The 27,638-nt window shown below is 41.2% G+C and overlaps 1 protein-coding gene across 4 annotated transcripts in view; it reads right to left on the bottom strand.

The window, feature by feature from the left end:
• LOC126237059 (aurora kinase A-A-like) overlaps positions 1-27,435 on the bottom strand; it is a 152,638-nt gene extending 125,203 nt beyond the window's left edge. Inside the window, exons 1-3 of one of the 4 annotated variants that reach the window (XM_049946844.1) lie at positions 26,690-27,022; positions 26,495-26,568; positions 21,356-21,547 (exon numbers count right to left, since the gene is read on the bottom strand). In XM_049946844.1, the coding sequence (XP_049802801.1) occupies positions 21,356-21,547; positions 26,495-26,568; positions 26,690-26,716 (293 nt within the window). In that variant the 5' untranslated portion in view covers positions 26,717-27,022. Of the gene's footprint in view, positions 1-21,355; positions 21,548-26,494; positions 26,569-26,689; positions 27,023-27,321 lie in introns of those variants that run through there. The other 3 variants (XM_049946842.1, XM_049946845.1, XM_049946843.1) reach the window with 3 other exon arrangements.
• Between the last annotated feature and the right edge of the window lie 203 nt (positions 27,436-27,638).

Raw genomic sequence — 27,638 nt, forward strand, 5'->3', positions numbered from 1 at the left:
TTCAGAGAGTAGCAAGAAAATCCGAGGTGGTGAATGACAATGATGACAACATTCCTCTAATTCCAGAAACATATCAGTCATTCATCAGCATTTCAACGGGCTGAAGGGTTACTGGAGTACCTGGGACAGCAATAAGATAGTGGACTGTGGTTCTTTCTGTGGATGTAAGTTTAATTTGCATTTGAGGGATTTGGGGAATGATGTTGAGGCAAGGTTCAAGGTTAAGAAATTCTGAAAAATTAATAGGGCGTGATTTGAGGGCAGTGGGGGTAGATCACTGTTGGCTTCAGTTGCCACAGACTGCAATCATGTGTGCGAGTTGCGTGTGTGTGTGTGGTCTGTTTTTGACAAAGGCCTTGTTGGCCAAAAGCTTACTTGTGACAGTCTTTTTGTTGTGCCTATCTGCGACGCAACATCCCCGCTATATGCTGAGTAGCAACTTTCCTTTTCATAATATTGTTGTAATTAATTTTTGTTTTTGACCATCTTCCACATATTAAAAAGTACTTTAATTGTGGGTTACCCACAGAATTCATTTATCTGTGGTTTTCAAGTCTCCAATTAGATAATCGTGAGTACATTGTATTTAAAAAAACACCTTTTTGGAATTTATAGCTCATTAGAAAGGTTAGAAGACTTATTATTCATAATGCAATTTGAAATGGTTTTATCACATCAGCCATAAAGGCATTCGCTGATTTTCAATTTATATTCTAAGTAAGCTTCAGACATTCTGTGCAGTTTATCATCATTTTTGCCAAACGAAAATCTCAGGATACTGAAGGTGTGTCGAGCTCTTCGTACACAGTCTCTTCAATTTGTATTTCGAGCTCCTAATGAAGGAGTGAAGTGGGAACTGGAAGCTATCTGACTGTGGATTAGGTCACACAGCAGTTGGAAAATTAGGGATGTACTGAACTGTCCCTCTTTTCTTGACTGACAATCCTCCTTTATAGGCGGTGTTAAGCAGAGGTAGCAGTTATCTGTGTGGTTTGCAGGCTCCTGCCAAACCATATGCACAACAACTCTTAACTGAACAAGAGTTACAACACGTATGGTCTCCTACCATCATACCAAAACAAAACAAATTGGCAGTCCTCTTAAGAGGCATCAGATTATTGTTCTGTGGCAAAATGTTATTTCACCACAAATTTAACAAAACCTAATCACTGATTTTCTATATTTTTGTAGCATTTTGATTTAATAAATTTTACACTCAAAAGAATTCTAAAACTAGAAATCACAACACAAAAAATAAAACTCACAGTTACAGACAAAGTAATAATATTTATCCTCTACAGACAGTTGCAGTACTTTTTTCACGTAACAGTTGTGACAACTTCATAATCAAACTTACCCTCCAAATTAAATTTGTAGATAGCAAAAAATGACATACCACTTTATCTCCAAAGCATTTTATGGGGATTTTTTAATTCGGCAAGGGTAAATACATAAGAACAAGCCATTTTTGATCCCCAAACATTTTCATTGTTGTGCTGTTTGAGGCTTTCCCGGCACTGCATCTGCTTGATAGGTTCCCGGGAATTACGTCGGATAATACTGTAAAAACCGCACAATATTTCGGCGAGACAAGATGGCGGGCAGCTATCTCGGTGAAATATTGTGCGGTTTTTACAGTATTATCCGGTGTAATTCTCGGGAACCTATCAAGCATTTTCATTGTTGAGTGGTGTTATTTAAATAGGATTTTCATTAAATCTAAAGAAAATTTATCCGTGAAATATGATGGCACCAGAAGTAGGTACATGCAAAGATGTGTCCCACAAACCTATTTAATGTGACACCTGATCATTACTGTATCACCTGTTATTAAATAGTTAATTGTCTAATATTTGTTTATTACAGTTTTCCTTGCCCTAACAAAACTTCTTTATTTGCCATAGTGCCAACATAAATGTGCTACTAAAATGTTCAGGACGTCACACACTTTGAAAAAACAAATTGGGCTTCTCTGTACCTTGCAGTTGCCATGATACGAATGGGTAAGTAAAATATATGCTCTCATTACCTTTATGGTAGAAGTCCTGGTCACATCAAAGTTTGATATTTCTGTGTGATAGCTCTCATCTACCTGACTAGCATGGGACACATTGGCTTTGCATTGGCAGTTTCAAGCGGCCATACCACACACTATCTACTGCCAAGTACACCAAGACTTCTACATCTACATCTACGTGATTACTCTGCTATTCACAATTAAGTGGCTGGCAGAGGGTTCAATCAACCACCTTCAAACTGTCTCTCTACCATTCCACTCTCAAATGGCACATGGGAAAAACGAGCACTTAAATTTTTCTGTGCAAGCCCTGATTTATTTTAGCGTGATGATCGTTTCTCCCTATGTAGGTGGGTGCCAATAGAATGTTTTCGCAATCGGAGGAGAAAACTGGTGATTGAAATTTCATGAGAAAATCCCGTCGCAAAGATAAACGCCTCTGTTTCAATGATCGCCACTCCAATTCATGTATCATGTCTGCGGCACCATCTCCCCTATTTCGCAATAATACAATGCGAGTCGCCCTTCTTTGAACTTTTTCAATATCGTCTGTCAGTCCCACCTGATACAGATCCCACACCGCACAGCAATACTCCAGAATAGGGCAGACAAGTGTAGTGTAAGCAGTCTCTTTAGCAGATCTGTTGCACCTTCTAAGTGTTCTGCCAATGAAACGCATTCTTTCGTTTGCTCTACCCATCACATTATCTATGGGATCATTCCAATTTAGGTTATTTGTAATTGTAATCCCTACGTATTTAGTTAAATTTACAGACTTCAGATTTGTGCGACTTAAAGCATATCGAAATTTAGAGGATTTCTTTTAGTACTCATGTGAATAACTTCACACTTTTCTTTACTTAGGGTCATTTGCCACTTTTTGCACCACACAGATATCTTATCCAATTCATTTCGCAATTCGTTTTGGTCATCTGATGACTTTACAAGATGGTAAACAACAGCATCATCAAAAATAATCTAAGAGGGCTACTCAGATTGTCTCCTATGTCGTTAATATACATCAGGGACGATAGAGGGTCTGTAACACTTCCTTGGGGGAAAGCCGGACATTGATTCTGTTTTACTCAACGACTTTCCATCTATTACTACTTGACTTCTTGTTGGGTTACAGGCATTTCCCACAAAAGTCACAGTTTTCAGTTTGGGTCTTTGTTCATAATGAAGACTCATTCAGACACCAAGAAACTTACGTTATTTCAAAATGCAAAAAAATGAATCAAACTAAGGCAACAGGTTTTCAATTACTGCTGTTTTACTGAATGCTAAGAAACACATTCATGGAGAAGAAGTAAAATCTTTGAGGTTCGCCGATGACATTGTAATTCTGCCAGAGACAGCAAAGGACATGGAAGAACAGTTGAATGGAATGGACAGTGTCTTGAAAGGAGGATATAAGATGAACATCAACAAAAGCAAAACAAGGATAATGGAATGTAGTCAAATTAAATCGGGTGATGCTGAGGGAATTAGATTAGGAAATGAGACACTTAAAGTAGTAAAGAAGTTTTGCTATTTAGGGAGTAAAATAACTGATGATGGTCGAAGTAGAGAGGATATAAAATGTAGACTGGCAATGGCAAGGAAATCGTTTCTGAAGAAGAGAAATTTGTTAACATCGAGTATAGATTTAAGTGTCAGGAAATCGTTTCTGAAAGTATTTGTATGGAGTGTAGCCATGTATGGAAGTGAAACATGGACGATAACTAGTTTGGACAAGAAGAGAAGCTTTCGAAATGTAGTGCTACAGAAGAATGCTGAAGATAAGGTGGGTAGATCACGTAACTAATGAGGAGGTATTGAATAGGATTGGGGAGAAGAGAAGTTTGTGGCACAACTTGACTAGAAGAAGGGATCGGTTGGTAGGACATGCTTTGAGGCATCAAGGGATCACAAATTTAGCATTGGAGGGCAGCGTGGAGGGTAAAAATCGTAGAGGGAGACCAAGAGATGAATACACTAAGCAGATTCAGAAGGATGTAGGTTGCAGTAGGTACTGGGAGATGAAGAAGCTTGCACAGGATAGAGTAGCATGGAGAGCTGCATCAAACCAGTCTCAGGACTGAAGACCACAACAACAACAAGAAACACATGAATCTCATAACAATTTTTTGGTTCAAAGCTATTAAAGTTGGCAGAATTTGCCACATCAACTGCACAAATCAACATACAACAGCTTTGTCTTACAATTTCATTTATATTTTGCTGAACTTTCTTTCCAATCCATCTGTTACACTATACATTCCTGTCTTCATTAAATGTGGTCTACTTCATACAAGTCTGATGTTCACTGATTCAACTTCATCAACTGCAGGGTCATAATTTTCATGTGATATGAATAATCTCACAGTGCAATTTTATTCTAATCTGTACCACGTTATGTCTTGATCTTAATGTGTCTAATTTATCTTAACAGTAATACCGATTACAGTATGAAGGGACACACCAATGGATTAACCAATCATCCCTCAGCTGTTACATGAGGAAGGTATCACATATCACAACCGATAATACATGCAAAATCAAGGACTATACCTAACTGAGCACTCAAAAGGAATTTAATTACATACTCGCTGTAAAAATCTCAACATATCAAGTACATCTACGGGGAGGAAATACAGCAGGAGCTAAAGAAGTTATCTAAACTTTAAAACAGAAAAAAAAAAAAAAACAATTAGGTCGTCACTCACATTTCTACTCAAATACCACAACTATTCTGTCATACTGTCATCATTAAAATTCTTCACCACCTGAAGACACTGACAACAAATCGCATCACAGGTGGGCCAGCCAGCAGTCTGATTACAGTTACTTGTTGGTAGACACTTCACGTGTTTGAACCGATTTCCTGCAGAGCACTCTGTGTCACGACCAAACTTTTCTCCAATTCCAAACTGTCATAATTCTTATTCCCTGCCCAGCTTTGTTTCTTGACATATTTGAAATTTTGGATCCCGATTCCTGGGTTTCACTTCTTCCACATTTCATCAGAAATGATAACACACACACAAAAATGCTAAAAAAAATGACAACAATGCTAACAAAATACACACCTCTCATACAGAGCACTACCAAATGCTATTGTATTTTTTCGCACGATACGATCTGATGTCACATATACCACCCACCCTCCCACCACAGAGATCAGCCTACATCAGATAAGTTTTGTATGTGAGGCCGAACTTTTTGAAGACAGCATTTCATTGTCGCGACTGGTTCCAAAAAGTCTTAAGTGTAACAGCGTAGTGGTTAAGATGCATTCCTGCTGTGTAGAAGGTCATTGGTTTGAATCTCAGTCACAGACTTTGAAATTTTTTATTTCTCAAACTTTCAAAATGATTAAGCAATGGCAATTCCAGGTAGGAATATCAACAATGTAGGAAATGACAGATTGCTACTTACAATAAACAAGATGCATTAAGTTGCAGACAGGCACAATTAAGACATTTATTTACATGAAGCTTGACAAAGCCTTCTTCAGCAGAAGAGAAACACGCACCTCATGCACACTTGACTGCGAACTCCATCATTTCAGCCTAAGATACTGGAGTCGGCAATCATGTGTGCTTGCTTGTGTGTGTTTCTCTTTTGCTGAAGAAGGCTGCAGCCAAAAGCTTTATGTAAATGTCTTAATTGTGCCTGTCTGCAACTTAATGCATCTTCTTTATGGTAAGTAGCAATCTGTCTTTTCCTACATTATCAAAATGATTAATATTTTTATTCAATAAACTGGTTTAAATGTAACTTCTTATTTCTAATACTTTGCCACATCATTTTTATCATTGTACTGACTTATTTGTGCTTATATTTTCTTCCTGTGATTCTTTTTTCCATTTGAAATCTGCATGTCATTTATAACCTGTAATGAGGACTCCTCATCAGTTGGTAATGTGGCAGCTCGTGAAGCCAGTGTGAGGATAGTTTTAGGTAACCAATGAAAGTGAGGAGTTTACTCGTAAAGGTTAGCTTTAACTGTCGAGGTAAAGCAAGCATGGTTACAAGTTCTGCCGCAGGCTGCTAACTGCTGCTTTCTCAGATACACTGCATATACAAAGTTGTGGTTAGGTTAGGACACGAGCTAAAATCCTGGGCTACAAAATGCAGCATCTGTCGCAGTTCAGTCATTGGCCACTAAAAATTAGCTGCAGACAGAGTAGCAAGCATTCAAGTCATATTGGCACCCCATACAGCCACTTCAAACATTGCCTCGGGTTATGCCCTAAGCAACAACACTTATTAAGTGACCGTGCAGTATGTGTTTCACCTACATCCAAGTTGCAGCCTGCAGCCAAAGTGGCAACACTGCAGAAAGTGACAGACGTCAACCAACATGTAGTTTTAGTCTGACAGTAGGAATTGTGAAGGATGAATATGGTATACATGTTGTCAACTCAATGTAACATTGAAAGAACAGTTACTCCTTCACTTTGAGATGGCTGCAGCAATCTCTCCTGACTGAAGTGGATGGTTGGTTTAAAACGGGGTGAAAGGGACTAAACTGTGAGTGCATCGGTCCCTTGTTCCCAGCAGAACATTTACCGAAGGGAAAGGAGAAAACAAAGAAGACATATGGCACTATAACAGAAGAACAACAGGACAAGAAAACCACAGAGAGACACAAGAAACAGGGAGAAGATATTAAAAACAAGAAAGCAGACCATGACCAGCTGACCATGAGAATAAAAGAGAAGAAGCCAGCCACTCTGCAACACATTAAAACCTCCACCCTAAAAGCTCTAGGGCGAAGGACACAGAGGGACCAAGGATATGCGCTAAAACTCAGATCAAATGATAAAACCCACCCTCATGAATAAAACGTAAAACTAAAGCTGCTGTTGACGCATTGTTAACCAAAACCGAAGGTAAGGTGTCGGGAAAGCTAAAAGTCTGCCGCAGAGCTGTGGAAAGTGGGCAGTCCAGCAAGAGGTGGACGACTGTCATTTGGGAGCCACAGTGACATTGACGTGGCTCCTCACGACGGAGGAGGTAACCATGTGTGAGACACGCATGGCCAATGCGGAGCTGACAAAGGACAAGTGATTCCCTGCGAGAAGCCTACAGGGAAGACTTCCGCACATTCACAGTCCCTTTAATGAGACGCAGTTTGTTGTGTGTACTGTTATGCCACTCCGTCTCCCGAAGCCGAAAAACCTTGTGGCGTAAGACAGAACGCAGGTCACCTTCAGAGATGCCCGTCTCCAAGAGCAGTTTCCACGTAGCCTGTTTGGCCAGCCTGTCAGCTAGTTCGTTGCCTGGGATTCCGACGTGTCCTGGGGTCCACACAAACACCACTGAACGACTGGACCATTTCAGGGCAGAGGTTGACTCCTGGATGTTCTCTACTAAACGATGGTGAGGGTAGCACTGGTTGATAGCTTGTAGGCTGCTCAGGGAGTCAGAACAGAGGAGAAACGACTCACCAGAATAGGAATAGATGTAGTGAAGTGCACAAGATATGGCTACAAGCTCTGCAGTGAATACACTGCAGCCAGCAGGCAAGGAATGCTGTTCAATATGGCCTCTGTGGACATAGGCAAAGCCAACATTACCATCAGCCATCGAGCCATCAGTGTAAACAACTTCAGAGCCCCGGAATACGTCAAGAATTGAGAGGAGGTGACAGCGGAGAGCGGCGGGGTTAACCGAGTCCTTACGACCATGCAAAAGGTCCAGACGAAGCTTCGGCCAAGGTGTACATCATGGAGGTGTACATGAATGGACCTCAAGTAGAGGTGCTAAAGGGAAGGACTCCAGTTCAGAGAGAAGGGACTGCACGCAAACCACAATTGTGAGCCCTGATTTGGACCGTCAATGTGGGAGATGAACAGCCGCGGGTGTGAAAAGGACACAGTAATTCGGATGCTCAGGAGAACTACGAATGTGTGCAACATAACTGGCGAGCAGTTGCGCATGTCGGAACCGCAAAGGAGGAACTCCGGCCTCCACCAGGACACTGGTCACCGGACTCATTTTAAAAGCTCCCATCGCTAGGCAAATGCCACAGTGGTGCAGTGGGTCGAGTAAACAAAATGCTGAGGGCGCTGCCGAACTGTAAACCAGACTCCCATTGACAAGGCGGGATTGAACAAGAGTTCAACAGTGTAGAGCGATCTGCACCCCAGTAGGTGTTGCTCAGGCAGCAGAGAGCATTGAGGTGCTGCCAGCAATACCGCTTAAGCTGACGAAGGTGAGGTATCCAAGTCAATCAGGCATTGAAAACCAGTCCTAAGAATCAATATGTCTCCACTACAGTGAATGGATCACTATTAAGATAGAGGTCAGGTTCTGGATGAATGCTATGATGCTGACAGAAGTGCACGACACATGATTTCGTGGCTGAAAACTGGAAGCCGTGGGCTAGAGCCCATGACTGCGTCTCGTGAATGGCTCCCTGTAGGCATCACTCAGGAACTCTAGTACTGGAGGAGCAATACAAAATGCAGAAGTCTCCCGCATACAGAGAAGGGGAGACCAACAGCCCTACAGCTGCTGCTAGACTGTTAATGGCCACTAAATACAGAGCCCTAGGGAACGCCATTCTCCTGAATACAGGGGAGGGGGGAACTATAGGAGGCACCAACTTGGACACAGAAAGTACGGAGTGACAGGAAGTTATGGATAAAATCTGGAGCGGGCCCCAGAGACCCAACTCATACAATGTGCCAAGGATATGATGTCACCAGGTTGCTTCGTATGCTTTACACAAGTCAAAAAAGATGGCAACCAGGTGTTGGCATCTGGAAAAGGCTCTTCGGATGGCAGACTCGAGGGACACAAGATTATCAGTGGTAGAGCGACCCTGGCGGAAGCCACCCTGACATGGAGCCAAAAAGCCACATTACTCCAGGACCCAACACTACCGCCGACACACCATACGTTACAGCAACTTACAGAGAACATTGGAGAGGCTGATGGGCTGATAGCTAAGCATATCAAACGGATTTTCACCGGGTTTTAGCACCGGAATGATGGTGCTCTCCCGCCACTCTGTTGGTGAGATGCGCCGTTTGAGAGTTCAAAAGGCTGTGGGGGTAGTTCTCCAATGAAGAGGCTCGAGCATAGTGCTCAACAAAGTGCACGGCAATCGCTTTTGCGTTGATAGAGAACTCGCTATTGATGTTAACACCAGGGACACCTGTTGGGGTCTGGAACCCAAAAAGACATCCGATCCTCTTTCAGATTTGGGAAGGTGACGTATAGCACCCAATGGTCGACATGTACCTCTGCCAACACTCCTGTCTCCATCATTTTGTAAGCAGGCAAATGTGGGCACAGAGCCGCTTAAAGCTATTATGTGCTCTAGGGAAGGGTGCCACTCATGTTGCTGTAGACCTCGCCAACGCTCTTCAATTGCCTCAGCAACTTCCGGCAACCACCAAGGGACTGTCTTTAGGTGGGGGGTGTGAGCTTGGGGGGGGGGGGGGGGGGGGGCACCATAGAAATCGCATTTTCTGCTGCATAAATTATCATTGTAGTGACCTGCACAATCTCAATCACAACATCAATGGCACCACGTGGGGGAGATTCAACAGTGACAGCAGAGGTGAAGGCTACCCAGTCACCCTCGTTTAAAGCACATCCAGGGGGAGTGACAGGAATATGGGGAAGTGGTCAGTACCACACAGGTAGTCATGTGCTCTCCTGTGGATAGATGAGAGAAGTCCCGGGCTGCAAATTGATAAATCAATGGCCGAGTAACTACCATGAGCCACACTGAAGTGTGTATCGGCCCCAGTATTTAATAGGCAGAAGTAGAGTTGGGACAGTAAATTTTCGACATCTCTACCATGGCCAATAAGCATAGTGCTGCCCCACAAGGGGTTATGGAAAGGTTTAGGGAGTTGATCAATCAGTGCAGCCAATACATTCAGGGGTACCGCAACATCTGGAGGGAGATATACGTTGCAGACAGATATTTCCTGCGTCATCCGTATCCTGACAGCCACATCTTCAAAATGAGTTTGAAGGGGCACAGGAGGTTCACTACAAACTGAGTTCAGGACATAAACGCAAACTCCACCTGACGCTATTATATTCGCTACAGTTCTTGTAATATCCCCTGTAGCCATGAAGGGCAGGGGTACGCATTGGTGGGAACCAGGTTTCCTGGAGGGCAACACAGAAAGCAGGTATAAAGCTTAACAGTTGCTGTAGCTCAGCCAGGTGGTGGAAAAAACCTCCGCAATTCCACTGGAGGATGACGTGATCGTGACACTGGGAAGGGATGAAACACTCATTAGGCAGTCTGTGCCTCAGGGTGATCTGCTGCCACCGACTTATTTCCTGGACATGCTATATTCATTGTGTCTGAAGGTCTGGCGAGATCTAGGTCCTCAGCAGACACCAGAATATTCACCTCATCCTCAGACGCAGAGCTTGTAGGCAGCAGTGGTGTGGGTGCCACCACAGTTCCCTTGATCTTGGAGTCTTCTTTCTGGATTTCTCTCACTGATCCTTGGGTTTCTCTGGCTGCGAGGGCTTCACTGATTCAGTCTCCAGGACTGAGGATGATCGTGAAGCCCTACAACCAGCTGCTTTTGAGCTCTTCAGCCTCTGGTGGGTGTCATGTTTCTACAAGCAGAAACCTGGGAAGAGAGTGACTCGAGGGACCCCTTCCTAGCGAGAGGAGCCAAAGACAACTTACGCTTCTCCGGCTGAGAAGTGGGGACTCGTGTCCCTGGTGGTTGGGGGGAGGACAGTGCTCCCAAGGTAGGTGGTGCTGGAGCAACAGGGAGGGAAGTGCCCTCCACCATCAGGGGGGGCAGGTGTAGTCTTCCAGCTCTGAGAGCCAACTGGAATTCGCGGAACTTATGGGGCTACAACTGTTCTCGAAGCAGCGGCATAAGAGGAGGTCATAGCCACAGGATGTATGCTCTCAAATTTCCTCTCGGCCTCGGTGAAGGTCAGCCAGTCCAGGGTCTTGTATTCCACTATTTTCTTTTCTTGTTGTAAAATCCTGCAGTCTGGTGAGCAAGGGGACTGGTGCTCTCGGCAGTTGACGCAAGTGGGAGGCGGGGCACATGGAGTATTGGGATGGCATGGACGTCCACAATCTCGACATGTGATACTGGAAGTACAGTGCGAAGAGACATGCCCAAACTTCCAGCACTTAAAGCACTGCATTGGGGACGGGATTTATGGCTTAACATCACAGCAGCAGACTATCAACTTGACCTTCTCAGGTAATGTGTCACCCTCGAAGGCCAAGATGAAGGCACCAGTGGCAGCCTTATTATCCCTCAGACCCCAATGGGCGTGCCGGACAAAATGAACTCCTTGTCGCTCTAAGTTGGCGTGCAGCTTGTCATCAGACTGCAAAAGAAGGTCCCTGTGGAATATAATATCCTGAACCATATTTAAGCTCTTGTGAGGCATGATGGTAACGGAAATATTCCCCAGCTTGTCACAAGCAAGTAATGCCCGTGACTGGGCAGAGGATGCCGTTTTTATCAAGACTGACCCTGATTGCATTTTGGATAAGTCGTTCACCTCTCCAAACTTGTCCTCTAAATGCTCTACAAAAAACTGACACTTCATCAAGACAAAGGAATGCCCATTAGCTCTTGTACATACGATGTACTGGGGCGAATAAGGTTTGCTGCCATCCTTTGCCTGGCATTCCTCTCATGGTGTGGCTATGGAGGAGAACAATTTAGGATCATACTTCCTTGCCTTCCTTGCATTCTACTGAGACTTAGAAAGCTTAGAGACTGCTGGCGTTTGATCACCAGCAAGTGATGACGTGGTACACTCCATCATGCATTATCCGCCATGATGCCACCCACTCCGACCGGGGCACTCCCCACGGGTGCCACCCAGCCACAGCATAGGCCACCTGGCAGGATGGCCACTGCTGGGAGTCCCAATGCCCCAGGGTGATGGACATCTACTCCTTGGCATACGTGGGGATTTAATGGCGCAGGCATCAGCAGAGTGATCCCTGTGTAGTCACAGGGCTACAACCAACAGGGCACATGAGGGCCCCACCACAATGGACTGGCTACCGTGCTGGATACGGGGTGCAAAGAATTCTGTAGTCATCGTTGGAGCAGAAAACGACACTGCATAGTGGGTGGAGGAAACTGCACGCAGGAAGGTGTCCTCACTCAAGAAATGGACGATGTGTGGGACTGCAATGCCACAACGAGAAAGTGGGCTACAGATCCCAATGCACGATGGACACAATGCACCATTTAAGGTGCCCTTCCCCAATAGGCTCGCTCTTCGGGAAAATTTTGAAAAATGGAGGTCAGACCCTACAGGGGACCATCACATAAAGGCCGAAAGGTATGACTCCTTTTAGTCGCCTCTTATGGCAGGCAGGAATACCTTGGGCCTATTCTAACTCCCAGGCCCGCAGGGATGGGGTGGGGACTGAAGTGGTTCGACAATGCCTCCTGGACAATGAAACACAACAGACCACCAGCAAAGAGATAGTATCAGTGGCAGAAAGAAACCAGTAACCAGATGATAATCCATGACAGATTCATGATCAAAGCAATTGATGATGACCTTATGTCGGTACTTGAGAAAGCATTACACTTTCCTCTTAATTCCAACTTCATTACCAATTTTTAATAGCAGCATTGTCGTGCACATCATCTCCTACTCATGTGCAAACACAGCAGAGGAAACTTACCAAGGAACATGGAACATCACCAGGGGCCTGCCACATTTGACAAATATCTTTAACGAAAAAATAGCAGCCAGCCAACAGCAGCAAGGAGAGTGACTGATAGTTCACAGGATGACTGACAGCGCAACAACACTGCTCTCATTATGGATTCAAGCTATGAATTACTCAACAGTTTATAGAAAAATTGAGGGTGATCCAACAAGTCACATGAAGAGGAAAACAATGTCCTTTGAAGCTCTGCGGTTGATCAGAAACTGACCAGAGGCAGTACGAATGACCCAGATGTGCTTTGCCAAAAAATAAATACGGAAGGCATACAACTGTAACCTACTACAAGTAGCATCAGAACATCATGGCACTGTCACCTGTATTCATACATCTTGTTTTATCTGAAATCAATTTCGTTATTACATAATATACCCAGGCCCCTCTATGATACCAGGTGATCATGTGGAAACCTAATTATCATAATCATATGCTGAGAGGGTGCAAATAGCAACATCTGCTGTGCTGAATTTTCTTTCCTGTTTTGTGGCGTGATCACTGACAGCACATTGTCTTCAAACATTCCTCACAAAAATTTTCTGCTTAGGGGCAACTACCATAAAAATTCAGATGGTGTGACCACAAGTTGTCCCATACAACAGCAGTAGCATAATTATACGTGAAGGGCACTAAGAAGATTCTGTAAAAGGCTGTTCTAAAACTGGCATAATTCTATCATTAAGTTAATGGCAGATGTGTTGTGTGGCCAGTTGGCTGGGAAATAGTACACAGGTTCCTGCAGTGTCTGAACTCACTCCACCATGGTGGTGGAACAAGACAGAACTCAATCATTCTTAGATGTTCTACTGAGATGTAAATGCAATGTACAATGCATGACTGTGTTCTGTCCACATCCCAAGACCTCAGCTATACCATGGAACTTTGATTTTATGTTTTTCACAATTCTATGCCATAAATTCTTAGCCCCTGTGAAAAACCTGTAAGATCACTGCTAAAAATTCCCTGATTTTATGTTTCTTCCTCGACCTCACTTTACTTCATCCCATTTTCTTCCTATTGGCATTTGATGTGACTGAACAAGTGGTGAGAGGTACAAAAGACACACAGTTCCATCAGGGGTGATAGCGGAGTTAAGGGAATATTTAAGGCTGTTGCAGAGAGTGAGAGAGGAAATGCTGGTGTAATACATAATAGGTGTTGCCAACCCAACTTGCAACATTCAGCTTCACCACATGGTTATGGTACAACTACTGCTATGTTGCAGCAGCAGGACAGTCAACGCAAAGTGTTCCAGAGCGAACCAATATGTGATGAAGGGGCCCAACCACCACCTTTTCTTGTGGCACTTATAACTCAGTCTCCTCTTTTTGCGTGTATTTCCAAAGTACTGTATTCAGCAACATGATCAATTGTCAACCTTTTAGATCCAAACACTGAGTCTCGAAGAATATGCTTGGTTAGAATCAAGGAAACAACCATTTTCAGCTAGTGAGCTCTTATTGGCTGTCGACTAGTTACACCACTCAACAACCAGCCCAGCCACCATGCGACACTAACACATGTAATACGTTTACAGACTTTTGCCTATGAAACATTCAAAAGTTCTATGGTATTAGATTATGAAGTATCAACAGGCACAGAAGCTATAAATCAATGTCTGAGTGAGAATTTCATTCTCCTACTCCTACGCAGCAATTTTACCAACACTCGTAACGCCAACTGACGCAACCATATTGCAAATCTATAAACAAACAAGCAAGAAATTTGGAAACTTTACATTATATAATAAAACTATTAAGAAAAAAGGGGTTTTGCCACTAGTAATACTGTAGAGCACACAACTGGAAAGGTCATCACTTTTGTTAGTTATGTACAAGGTAAATGAGCCATTTCGCGTCACACTACTGCTACAAATTGTATCTTAAAATACGCAGTTTTGAGGGTTCTTTCATTTTACATTCAACTCAAAAACAGCAAAACTTTATAGTCTATATGGTGAAATAAACTGAAAACTGTGAAATATGGTGAAAACTGCCAGATAACAATACCTCAGATGTTTGTAACATCTCTGATATTTGTTTTCCACCTTCAGCCAATAGCAATAGATGACATCATGCTAATGCAGTGACTTCTAGCATACAGTGTGATAAATGGCAAGCTTACTTGGCAGCTTGCTCCATAACATGGGCAATGTGATTGGTGTATAGCAAATGGAGTGACCATAGCTTCCACTTACAAGAGAACCTCCCCATCGCACCCCCCCTCCCCCCCCCCAGATTTAGTTATAAGTTGGCACAGGGGACAGGCCTTGAAAAACTGAACACAGATCAATCGAGAAAACAGGAAGTAGTTGTGTGTAACTATGAAAAAAATAAGCAAAATGTACAAACTGAGTAGTCCATGCGGAAGATATGCAATATCAAGGAGAGAGAAAACTCAGCAGCACCGTGGTCCAGTGGTTAGCGTGAGCAGTTGCGGAACGAGAGGTCCTTGGTTCAAGTCTTCCCTAGAGTTAAAAATTTAACTCTTTTTATTTTCGATAAGTTATGATCTGTCCGTTCGTTCATTGACATCTCTGTTCACTGTAATAAGTTTAGTGTCTGTGTTTTGTGACCACACCGCAAAACCGTGCGATTAGTAGACTAAAGGACGTGCCTCTCCAATGGGAACCGAAAACATTTGATCGCAAAGTCATAGGTGAACCAATTCCTCCACAGGTAAATACGTCTGATACATTCTATACGACATTGGTGACGACATGTGCGTCGCATGACATATGTTGTCGACCCACCTAACTTGTACACTTGGTGAATGGGTAAAAAGATTCTTCTACCTTGCCTGATTTAGGTTTTCTTGTATATGTGATAATCACTCCCAAAAAATTGATGAAAACATAAGAGTTTGTCAGATAATAACTGTCTGAAAATAAAAAAATTAACTTTTCACTCGAAGGCAGACTTGAACCACGGATCTCCCGTTTCGCAGCTGCTCACGCTAACCACGCGACCACGGCGCTCCTGAGCTCAAATTATCCTTGCTGTTGCCTATCTTCCCATGGACTACTCAGTTTGTATATTTTGCTTATTTTTTTCATCGTTCCACACGACTTCTTCCTGTTTTCTCGATTGATCTGTGTTCAGTTTTTCAAGGTCTGTCCACTGTGCCAACTTATAACTAAATATGAGGGGGGTGCGATGTGGAGGTTCCCTTGTTAGGTTCAATTTATGTTGTTATACCTCATAGGCCCTCCACTACTATGCATTACTTTTGCTTACGTAGTTCTGATCAGAGCACGTTGACAGAATCCAGAATGTATCGTGCCTTTATCAATTGCAGCTAGCCAACGTAGGCTACACCATTTGCTATGTGTGGCACCACAGTTAACAGAACCTGTTCAGTGAACAGTTGTGCGATGGCCTGTTCGTCTTCGTTGGAGGCCTAAATGGTGTTTAATGCATTGCGATGGCTGGCAAATTGTTATAAATGTAACAGACTGCTTGGACAGAGAAACACTGAAATCACAGCAGCCTCAACTTTATTTTGTATTCATTGGTATAAGTAAGTACCACATGCGAAGAAAAACTCATGTGTATATATGCGTTTTCACTAAACCTGCTGTGTTTGCACTACAGCAAGCGACGAGTTCAAAGGCAAACAGTGCATGTTGGCAATATTGCAGAATACTCCACTTTAACTACTCAGCACAATGAACAAGGAAAAGTTTACATGCAGTACATTGCAGGTCACTGCTCATGCGACACCAGAGTATGCTGCGCTGCCACTGACTACAGAAAGAAAACAACAACCCCCCCACTTTAGATTCAACACCCTTCACTGTACTTCAAAGTTTTCAGTTTGATTCAACATGTTCATCAATTTTTGCTTTTCTGGATGAGCAAAAACGAAAGATCTCCCAAAAACACGTGTTTTGATTTATAATTTGTGCTTGTAGTATGTCAGAAAATAGCTCTATTACCTTGTAGCCAAAAACCAATTTCAATTTTTTGATGTGTTTTTACTTCTGTTACACATCTGTGATTTTTAAGAACCAATGAAATTCATTACTACAAATTATTGTGTAAACTCTGTATTGTACATTTAATTTCCTTCACTTACATAGATTTTCTACAACATATTGGTGAGGATTATGATTTTAATCATATATGCCAATTATATACCTTTGCTCATATTTTGGGGTTTTTAACATTTTCCTCGAGTCTGCATTTTCCTCAAATATACGTTTTTTAAGGTTGGACCACAGGAAAATGTAAGATATGCAGTTGAACAGTCAGCCATTTTCCCTGCCTTTGGACCCCAAGCATGTATTACTGAGGCAGTATGTATAGTAGAAGAAAGTTGTCATGGGCACAAATGATGGCTCGAGATGCAATATTCACACAAACTTTCAGTTTATGCGAACAGTTTGATCTACCAGAGTAGTACTTCCTGCCACTTTTGCACAACAAATCGTACTAAAAATGGTGCATTTTGGAGAGATCTTTTATGTGATGAATCACTGAAATTGCTTATTTTCAAAATATACAAATACAAAACCAATCAAATATGGCATGCTAGCTTAGGAAGCTATTATTAAATTACTCAGATAGGTAAAGGAGACGAAAATCATCATCATGGGGACTGGAATACGATAGTAGGAAAAGGAAGAGGAAGGAAGAGTAAGAGAAGGAAAAGGAAGAGTATGAGAAGGAAGAGGAAGAGGAAGAGAAGGAAAAGGAAGAGGAGGAAAAGGAGTAGGTGAATATGGACTGGGAGTAAGGAATGAAAGAGGAAGTTGCCTGGTAGAATTTTGCGTGGAGTGTAACTTAATCATAGCTAACAGTTGGTTTATGAACCATGAAAGAAGGCTGTATACGTGGAAGAGGCCTAAAGACACTGGAAGGTTTCAGATGGATTATATAATGGTAGGCCAGAGATTTAGGAACCAGGTTTTAAATTGCAAGACTTTCCAGGGGCAGGTGCCGACTGACCACAATTTATTGGTTATGAACTGTAGATTAAAACTGAAGAAACTGCAAAAAGCTAGGAAGTTAAGGACATGGGACATGGATAAACTGAAAGAACCAGAGGTTGTAGAGAGCTTCAGAGAAAGCATTAGGGAACAGTTGTCAATGACGGGGGAAACAAAATAGTAGAAGAACAATGGGTAACTTTGAGAGATGAAATAGTGAAGGCAGAAGGGGATCAAGTAGGTAAAAGGACGAGGGCCAGTAGAAATACTTGGATAACAGAAGAGATTTTGAATTTAACTGATGAACAAAGAAAATATAAAAATGCAATAAATGACACAGGTGAAAAAGAATACAAACGTCTCAAAAATGAGACTGTCAGGAATCGCAAAATGGCTAAGCAGGGATGTCCAGAGGACAAATGTAAAGATGTACAAGCATATATCACAAGGGTAAGATAGATACTGCCTACAGGAAAATTAAGGAGACCTTCGAGAAAAGAAAACCACCTACGCAAAGAAGGGAAAGCAGAAAGATGGAAGGAGGGTCTATACGAGGGTGATGTACTTGAGGGCAATATTATGGAAATGGAAGAGGATTTACATGAAGATGAAATGGGAGATACGATACTGTGTGAAGAATCTGCCAGAACACTGAAAGACCTAAATTGCAACAAGGCCTCTGGAGTAGACAATATTTCATTAGAACTACTGATAGGCTTGGGAGAGCCAGCCATGACAAAACTCTACCACCTGATGAGCAAGGTGTATGAGATAAGCAAAATACCTTTAGGCTTCAAGAAGAATATAATACTGTATAACCCTACTTTTGCTTTCCTGGAATTAAAGTTTTCCCCACCATTTACAACATTTTTTTATCGCTCCCGTCAAATTCCCTATATCCACAATGTTAATTCACACACAATTTTGCATCAACATATTTATAATTAGCCTGCGATTTATGCTTTATGAAAAAATATTCGTGGATAAAAAACTGACATAAAATGATACTGGCATGATGTTGGGTGACAAGTGGTAATCACATACATTATGTGGTTAAATTTCTTGACACCAGGGTGCTCTACTTAGCGGATTTAAACCAGTAAATGTGTAAAAGTTGGAACTACTTGTGCCTTATCTCCTGATGCTGTCAAACTCTACTCTGTATGGTGGCTGATAGGAGCAACTAGGTTTGTACGAATAAACGTATCATGACCAATCACAACAATTTCCAAATTGTCTCTACAGCGCATGCGCAGTTATGTGATTGTTGTAATCATCGTCACACTTCTGTTGAGCCATATTTAGTGTGTTTCGTCTTTTGGTGACCTGTAGCACTAGTTGACACCTTCATTCAATTTGCATTGCTGAAGTAAAAATTAGTGGTAAGATCTTATGGGGCCAAACTGCTGTCATCGGTCCCTGAGCTTACACACTACTTAAACTAACTTACACTAAGGACAACACACACACCCATGCCCGAGGGAGGACTCGAACCTCCGACGGATGGAGCCGCACAGACTGCGACAAGATGCCTCAGGCCGCGCGGCTAATCCACGTGGTCGTTGCTAAAGTGTTTTCGGCTTAAACACAGTGCAAATTACGTACATTCTCATGCTGAGCAAAACGTGTTTCAGGGATTTATTCTCACTGTTAAGTGCAATATTTACAAGTGTATTTTTTGTGATGTTACACAAAAAAACAACGTGAGTGATAGTTTGTGAGTGTGTGGTTTTTTACATAACTGAGGAAGCACAGTACTGGATAATCTCAAAAAGATCACTACAGTTCAAGAGATGCAGAACAACACAACCGCAAATATTTTCACTTGATATCGAGAAAAAATTCTCGAAATGCACTGTGCTAAGCATGAAAAAATATATAACTGATGCAATGTTTCGTTATTTAAATTATGAATGACAGCTGCAGGCATTCCAAAAACATTGATAATGACGTATGAAATTGTATCCAACATTTCTGCTTCCCAATTGTCAGTTCACATTACATCAGCAGTTTTTATTAGATAATAAACCATTGTTTGATAATGAACAAGTCCCTGACATGAGTATTTTGATGCCTATTATGTGCACGTACATGAAGTGCGAAAATGCCAGGGTCTATCCTACACATAACTTTTACAGCTTAGAATGTTATTTCCCACATTTTAAACCAGTCCCACGAAAAGTGTAAAAGCAGGTTTTCACCTGAAAGGAAAGCACTGATTGAGAAGGGAGTGAGATAGGGTTCTAGCCTATCCCAGATGTTATTCAATCTGTATATTGAGCAAGAAGTAAAGGAAAAAAAAGAAAAATTTGGGTAGGAATTAAAATCCATGGAGAAGAAATAAAAACTTTAAGGTTTGCCGATGACATTGTAATTATGTCAGAGACAGCAAAGGACCTGGAAGAGCAGTTGAGCGGAATGGACAGGAAAGGAGGATATAAGACGGACACCAATAAAAGCAAAACGAGGATAATGAAATATAGCCAAATTAAATCAGGTGATGCTGAGGGAATTACCTCAGGGAATAACACACTTACAGTAGTAAATGAATTTTGCTATTTGGGGAGCAAAATAACTGATGATGGTCGAAGTAGAGAGCATATAAAATGTAGACTGGCTATGGCTACGAAAGCATTTCTGAAGAACAGAACTTTGTTTACATCAAGCATAGATTTAATTGTCAGGAAGTCTTTTCTGGAAGTATTTGTATGGAGTGTAGCCATGTATGGAAGTGAAACATGGACCATAAACATTGGAGACAAGAAGAGAATAGAAGCTTTCGAAATGTGGTGCTACGGAAGAATGTTTAAGATTAGATGGGTAGACCACATAACTAATGAGGCGGAGGTACTGAGTAGAAATGGGGAGAAGAGGAATTTGTGGCACAACTTGACTAGAAGAAGGTATCCGTTGGTAGGTCACGTTCTGAGGCATCAAGGGATCACCAAATTGGTATTTTAAGGAAGCATGGAGGGTAAAAATCGTAGAGGGAGAGCAAGAGATGAATACAGTAAGCAGATTCAGAAGGATGTAGGTTTCAGTAGTTATTTGGAGATGATGAGGCTTGCACAGGATAGGGTAGCATAGAGAGCTGGATCAAACCAGTCTGTGGCTGAAGACCACAACAAACAGCTTCAGAAGCAATGAAATGAAGATTGCAGCTTTCTGACATGCTCTCTTCAGACCACAGTACAAGTGACCTAGTTAGCCAACCTTAATGTATTTCAAGATAAAAAGATCCAAATATTTACCACCAGCAAGAATAGAAATGTTACCCATGATTGGCGAGCAGTAGCAAATCAAGCAGCCACCATTTTGATTTCAATGATTCCAAAGTTAACATGCTGTATCTGAAGTTTTCCGTATTTATACCAGTGTATTCCAAAAATAATTTATTATGAATATAAGTAAAAAAACTTAACTTTGAAAGAAAAATTTTCAAATATTTTGTAGCGTGTTATCCTATGTGACAAGCTTCGGTTTCACTTATCAATATATCTCTGTTCATATTTATAGAACTGAACAAGTCTGAAGACTACTTTTATAGTCACTTTTAAGCAATCCCATTTTTAACATCTTGACAGTAAGGTAATAATGTATAATTATTAAATATACGTACTCACTGGAGTGAGTCACTCTATGACATCAGATGTTATTGAAGTCTACATTCATTGCATTGTACGTTTGGACAAAAAAATGAATACAATACCTCAGATGTGTCTGTATCTCTATCTCGCGGAGAACTTGTCTTTCTACTCTGGCACCAGTAATTTCTGATTTCATCATTACTTTCAGTGCAATTATAGTCCCTGTTGTCTTCTCTCTTGCCATGTACACATGTCCAAACTTCCCTTCACCTAGAGGACAGCCTATTTCGAAGTCATCAAGACACCATTCCTTCCTGTAGAAATACATGCCACAAATAAAATCCTTGGGAATAAGTTTACCTGGTTTGCTATGTCATAATCAATGTCGCACTGTTAAATTGCAATGAAACAATAATAACAAAAGTTACATTTAAATTACAATTTTCATCTGGTGACCTCTAAATATGTTAAAATGCAATTAATTAAGGCTCTCTTTTAGAAAAGGTACTCCTTGTCATCTCGAAGCTACCTTAAGAACACCAGTTCGCAAGTGTCAGAACATATATTAAATGACTATTGGCATGCTAGACTCGCTGTGCTTGAGGAATTTAAGGAAAGTTGAGGTTGATGATTTAGTCATTTGAGGTAGAACAACTATGGTATATGTCACTCTGAACAATACTAGCATTCACCATATGTATTTTAGGGAAATGCTAAATCTGAGTGAACACACAAGAATTTCAGTCCTGTTCCTTTGAATCCAAGTTCAATGTCGTAACAACCAGGCCACGTAAACTTAAGTAAACAGAACTGCAAAGCAAATCATCCAACTATGCATACACATACTGAATGTAAAGAATTGCTCAGTAAGAACAATCACATCAATTAAAGCTGCAGTGAGACCATTTTAGAGCAGAGTGATGGGAGTTGCTGCCACAGGTATGGGAACTGTGTAAAGGGTATAACCACCATCTTTCTCAGACAAGGCAGCTAAAGGTATCTATTGTCTCACTGTGGATCACCTGCTTTCTTCAAGGAACGGTCCTTGGCAGTACTCACATGTACCAGGAATTTGTGAAACAGTCAATCTAACACAAGAAATTAAGACATGTCACAATGAAAAGAAATAAAGCAATTAACTATTCATAAAGATTGTTACCAATAAATAATAATAATAATAATAATAATAATGTGCCCATAAAGATTAGTAACAAAGTGCAAACACTCTTTATCTTTCCAGTCTTCAGGATAAGAAGCCATGAAGACCATACAAATGTTCAGTTTTGAAGAAAGCTGATCTGAAATTTTCCTTTTAGTGTGCAGCCAGTCTCAAATTAAGGACAGAGTCAACATTTTAAGGTATCAATACATATACACGACATGCATTAAAATGCTAAGACTTGTCTGTTAATGTAGATTTTCTGAATTTACCTCGAAGTTTTAGTTTTTAATAATAACCATAGTACAACTATCTGATCGTATCTCAGTTGAATTGTCAGAGCTCTCCCAGTGGTGACTCCAACTGCCACTGACGTTCATTCTTTACAATTTCTATACACATAAATCCATTTCCACACTTGCTAGAGCAGCAACGAAGTGGGAAAAGGAGGAGGAGGAGGATATTAGTGTTTAACGTCCCGTCGACAACGAGGTCGAAGTGGGAAAAGAAAGTCACAGAAGTAGCTCTGTCACTGATCGGCACACCTTAGGAGTGAAATGTCTGCATGCACATGGTGATCAGCGTACTCACAATTCAACTGAAAAATCTTCACCCATATATACAGTGTTCAATGTTTGAGCCCCAGAAAAATACAGAATATCACATTCAGAAACGTGTTGCCATGCCTACAACGGAAGCAGAGTATGCTGCATCCGGTGCAGCTGCTGAAATAATGTGGCTTTGCACATTCTTGGTGGAGCTAGGTGTCAAATTGGAATGAGCAACTCAATTATTTGTTGTCAACCAGATTCCATTGCAGTTGCCAATAAAACAATAACCACCACCAAAGGACTAAACATGCAGACAAAATTTCACTATATGGACGTATAAATGATGATTCTTTTATTGTATCCTATGTCTAGTCCAAAGATCATCTGACAGACCGGTTTACAAAAGCAGTTACCAAGGAAAAGTTCGAAACTAAATGTAGATCTTGTCTTTGAAATTATCAAACAAGAGTGGGAGTGTTACATTTTGTGCTGCTTGTCTTGAGAGTCTGTATGCAGGTGGATAATATTTTATTCATACAGCTGATGTTTTTATATCTGTGCCACTTCTGATGACACACAATTTTTTATTTCCTTACATTCTTTTTGCCTTGTTATCATTGTTAATAGAGTCCATTCTGTGTCTGTGTCTCGAGTTTGAAGTGCCTTCTTTACTGGAGTAATAAAACTTATTCACACCAGTATAATAGGTTGATTATAGCCCTGGCCAAAAGGACAAAATATTAATAACATTTTGTAGTTACTTCAAAATACAAAACAAAATTTGGGTGGAATAAAAATTGAACATAACATTTGTTGCACACAGAAACTTGTCTTTTACCTTAGAAAATTATTTATAAATCTACAACTAGTTCCATCAATCTCCTTTTAATAATTAAAATCAATACACATTGGAAATACTTTTTCCCAAGTGCAGTAGTTAAGCAAAACAGCAATAACCTTTACAGACAATAGAACTGTGGAAAGATTACAGAACTGCAGATGGTAATTTCAGGTGGTATGTCCTTAACTTTTATCCCTGCATTAATAGTCAACAAATTAAGCATCATTATCTGGTGGGGTTTGTGTAACCTTAAATTTAATTTTGTGGAAATACAAAAAAATGTTCTGTTCTAAATATTGGTGGAAACTAAATTTATGAACCTCCACTGAAATACAGAAGCGTCTAATTCCACCCGTCTGCTTTGACCCATGACGTCGCAAATATGACGGAAACAACCATAAACCATGAATTCAATACGGCGCCTATGACGTCATTACGTAAACATGATACACATGAAAATACATTGAAAAACAAACACACACACGTTCCACAAAAAACCTAATGACACTAACGGGACAAGCGTGGGAAATTGAGAGTTTTTGGGTGGGGACAAACTAAATACAAATAAATTCAGACAGACATCCCCATGCAAAACCACACAAAACGACGAGAAACACAGTCAACACAGAACTCCCCAAATTCCACTAAACACAATATCATCTGGAATCAGACACTTCCCTTGACCTACGTAGCTCAACAGCAGCTCCCGATCCCGCAATTTGGAATCTAGCAGTTTCCTCGACCTGTATAGCTAAACAGCATCTCCCAACCCCATAAATTGGAATCGAACACTTCCCTTGACCTATATAGCTAAACAGCAGCTCCCAACCCCACAAGTTAGAATCTACCATTTACCTTGACCTGTATAGCTAAATAGCAGCTCCCGATCCCATAAGTTGGAATCAAACACTTCCCTTAACCAATATAGCTCAACAACTCCCGATACCGAACACCAACACCCACAAATCAGAATTGAACACTTCCCCTGGCCTATATAGCTCAACAGCAACTCCCGATGCTTGAACACCAACAGCCACAACCACACATTGTAATGGAACACTTCCGTCGACCCCAACACACAAAAAATACACTAAAAACAAGAAAACTTTAACCTTACCACAACAAAGTTCTGGCGCCACAACCTAGGTCGGACACACACACACACACACACACACACACACACACACACACACACACACACACACACACACACACACAAAATACACAACCAAAAGAAAGACCCAACCCACCCACACCCCACCCCATCCCACCCCCAACCCAACCACCCCCCTCAGCCCAAAATAAAATACCCATAAACAAAAACCAAATGCAAAATAAAAAAATCTCAATTGGAACAATGTGTCCCACGCAAAAAATGTTACTACATGTACAGAAACATTTTTTAGTTTTCCTATCCTTGGTTATAGCACATACCATGCACCTACTTTGTGACATTTTTGAAGAGCAGTTTTATTGGAATTTGTGTTACCATTTTTTTCAGATTTAAGCCTGCTTTGCCCTATGGTGTTGTGATATCACTACGGCATGGAGTTTTTGAGCTGGCTGTGTTTGTGGATATGGACATGCAGGGTTTAATGTGTAGTGTGGGTTCATTTGAGTTATGGTTGTCGTCGTGCTAACATGGATCTGAGTTTAGGTAGTTTTGGTGTGGTAACATGGGTTGTGGAAGTGATTTCAGTGAGTCATTGTGTTTTTTTTTTTCCTCCTTTTCTTTTGTTTATGTGTTCTTCCTTTTTATTATGTCTGATTAGCTTGGTGACAGTTGTACCAAAAGAAGTTTTGACAGTGAAGTTCACAAGCGTATCATTATGTTCTGAGATGGGTGGTGATGTCTGACATACAGTTTTTGCACATGTTCAGTCTTATTGCTGAATATGTTAGGAGACACATTTGTGGCAACTACATGAGGTTGACAGGAGTTCTGGTGGCTTGTACCAGCATGCATTGTCGTTACACGAGGTGGCATTGCTGGAGGCTTTTGTTGGTAGTAATTGTTGTTTTGGTTTGCTTTTATTCTGGAGTAATAGTGATGTTTTGTGTGTTGTATTTCACGGTAGGTCGGTTGTGCTTTAACTGATTTAGTAAATATGGTGTATTTGGGTTTTTGCGTTTTAGTTTCACTTTTCAGAGTTGTAGGTGCTAGTTTTCTTGTATCAATATCTATGGTTGAGCTATATAGGTCACGGAAGATGTCCAGTTCCTGTAGTTTTGTTGGTGTAGAGGAACGTAATTTAAAGTTTTTTAGATATTATTTGTTTTCGTACGGTGCCGTGTCTTTTAGTTGTAGGATATTTAGCTCGTCGCGCCCTAAACCCCAGTTTTCCGCCGGGGTCATGTTCGTTTAATTTTAGTTTTGCCACGAGGCGTTATTGTCTCTTTTTTTTTTTTGTAGGGACGTCGTTGTCATTTTGTATAGGCTGCAAGCAGCGGTTTCCACCACATTGATGACGTTGTGGGGTCAGAGAGACTGGTGGAATCGGACGCTTCTGCAATGTATCTCTCTACCTCCACAAGCCAAAGTAAACTACAATAACGCCAAATACAACATGCAAAAATAAGCTGCCAAGAGTCTAGATACACATTATGTGCCCTCCATGACAATACATCATTTAGCGTGTATACAACTCCAGCACAATACCAAGTTTTGACGGCCTTTTCACCAAAGCAATTAGTGAGAAAAGTTACTTACGGTTTTCCATTACGTAGTGCTATTTGCTCTTTCAGCTTCTGTACGTATGCATCTAAAGCTGCTTGCTGCGTCGACTGCAAAATGCATTTCAGATACCATTCACTCAAAAGGCAAGCGAAAAGGTTGCTACTCATTATAGCGGGACAGGAGATTCTAAGAGTGCAGAGCCTTTGTTACGCATCTTCCTGTACTTACATTACTTGCGATGTACGTCTCGTTCATTTTCTAAAAAAAAAGTGAAATGATTGTCTCTATACTACGACACCGATATCAACAAAACGTTACATCCAAACATACACAAACCAACTACGGTCATTTAAATTTGAACGTCCCACCAAAGATGCTGACATGCACGGCCGTGCACCAACATAAAACGCTTCAAGGCACGCACATGCACGAAAATTATTGTGCTGTACGCCCTTTCACACACAACTGTCTGTATTCGCAAATATCTGCGCAAAAGTTTTTGCATTCAATAAATCGCTGCAATTTTTATGTTCACACGACACATGTTTCAGTCTACAGCTCGCTCGCCGTCTGTCGCTATAGAAATGAAATTTCAGTACCAAGTGTCTAGGCTCTCGTAACCTCAAATTTCTTTTATTTATTCAGAAATTCGTATTGGAGAGAATTCTGTTATATTCTGTGTTCGTAACTTGTCTTGCAAACAGAATCCAAGAAACAGAAATACGGATTGAAATTGTGTAGATAATGGCAACATAAGCGAATGCAGTTTCCGGACATAAATTTATTTGACAACTTGCAGGGCGAACACAACCTTAATTGTGCGAAAATATTTGCGTATGGATTTGGAAATATATAATTACCTTTTGATTCTCATAGAACCTCGTACAATGTGAAAAAATATTTTTATGCGATGAACAGTTTCTCCACTAGTGCGGTCGGCGATTACTTTAATACTCCTGGCAGCAGGAAGTAGCTGTACAATGAGCTAAAATTCTCAACTGCAATTTCGAAACAAGCATTGAGTTAAATAATGCCCAAGTCATGTAAGCTATTTACTCTGTCCGGAAGGAGGATTTCACAGAGGCAAATAAAGTAAATTAAATCTGTAATACATCAGTTCTGTCAAGTTACAGGTAGTGCAATGTGTTTCAAACGCAGTACATATTAGGAATTACAG

The sequence above is a fragment of the Schistocerca nitens genome, chromosome 2 (genome assembly GCF_023898315.1).
Source record: "Schistocerca nitens isolate TAMUIC-IGC-003100 chromosome 2, iqSchNite1.1, whole genome shotgun sequence".
NCBI lineage: Eukaryota > Metazoa > Arthropoda > Insecta > Orthoptera > Acrididae > Schistocerca > Schistocerca nitens.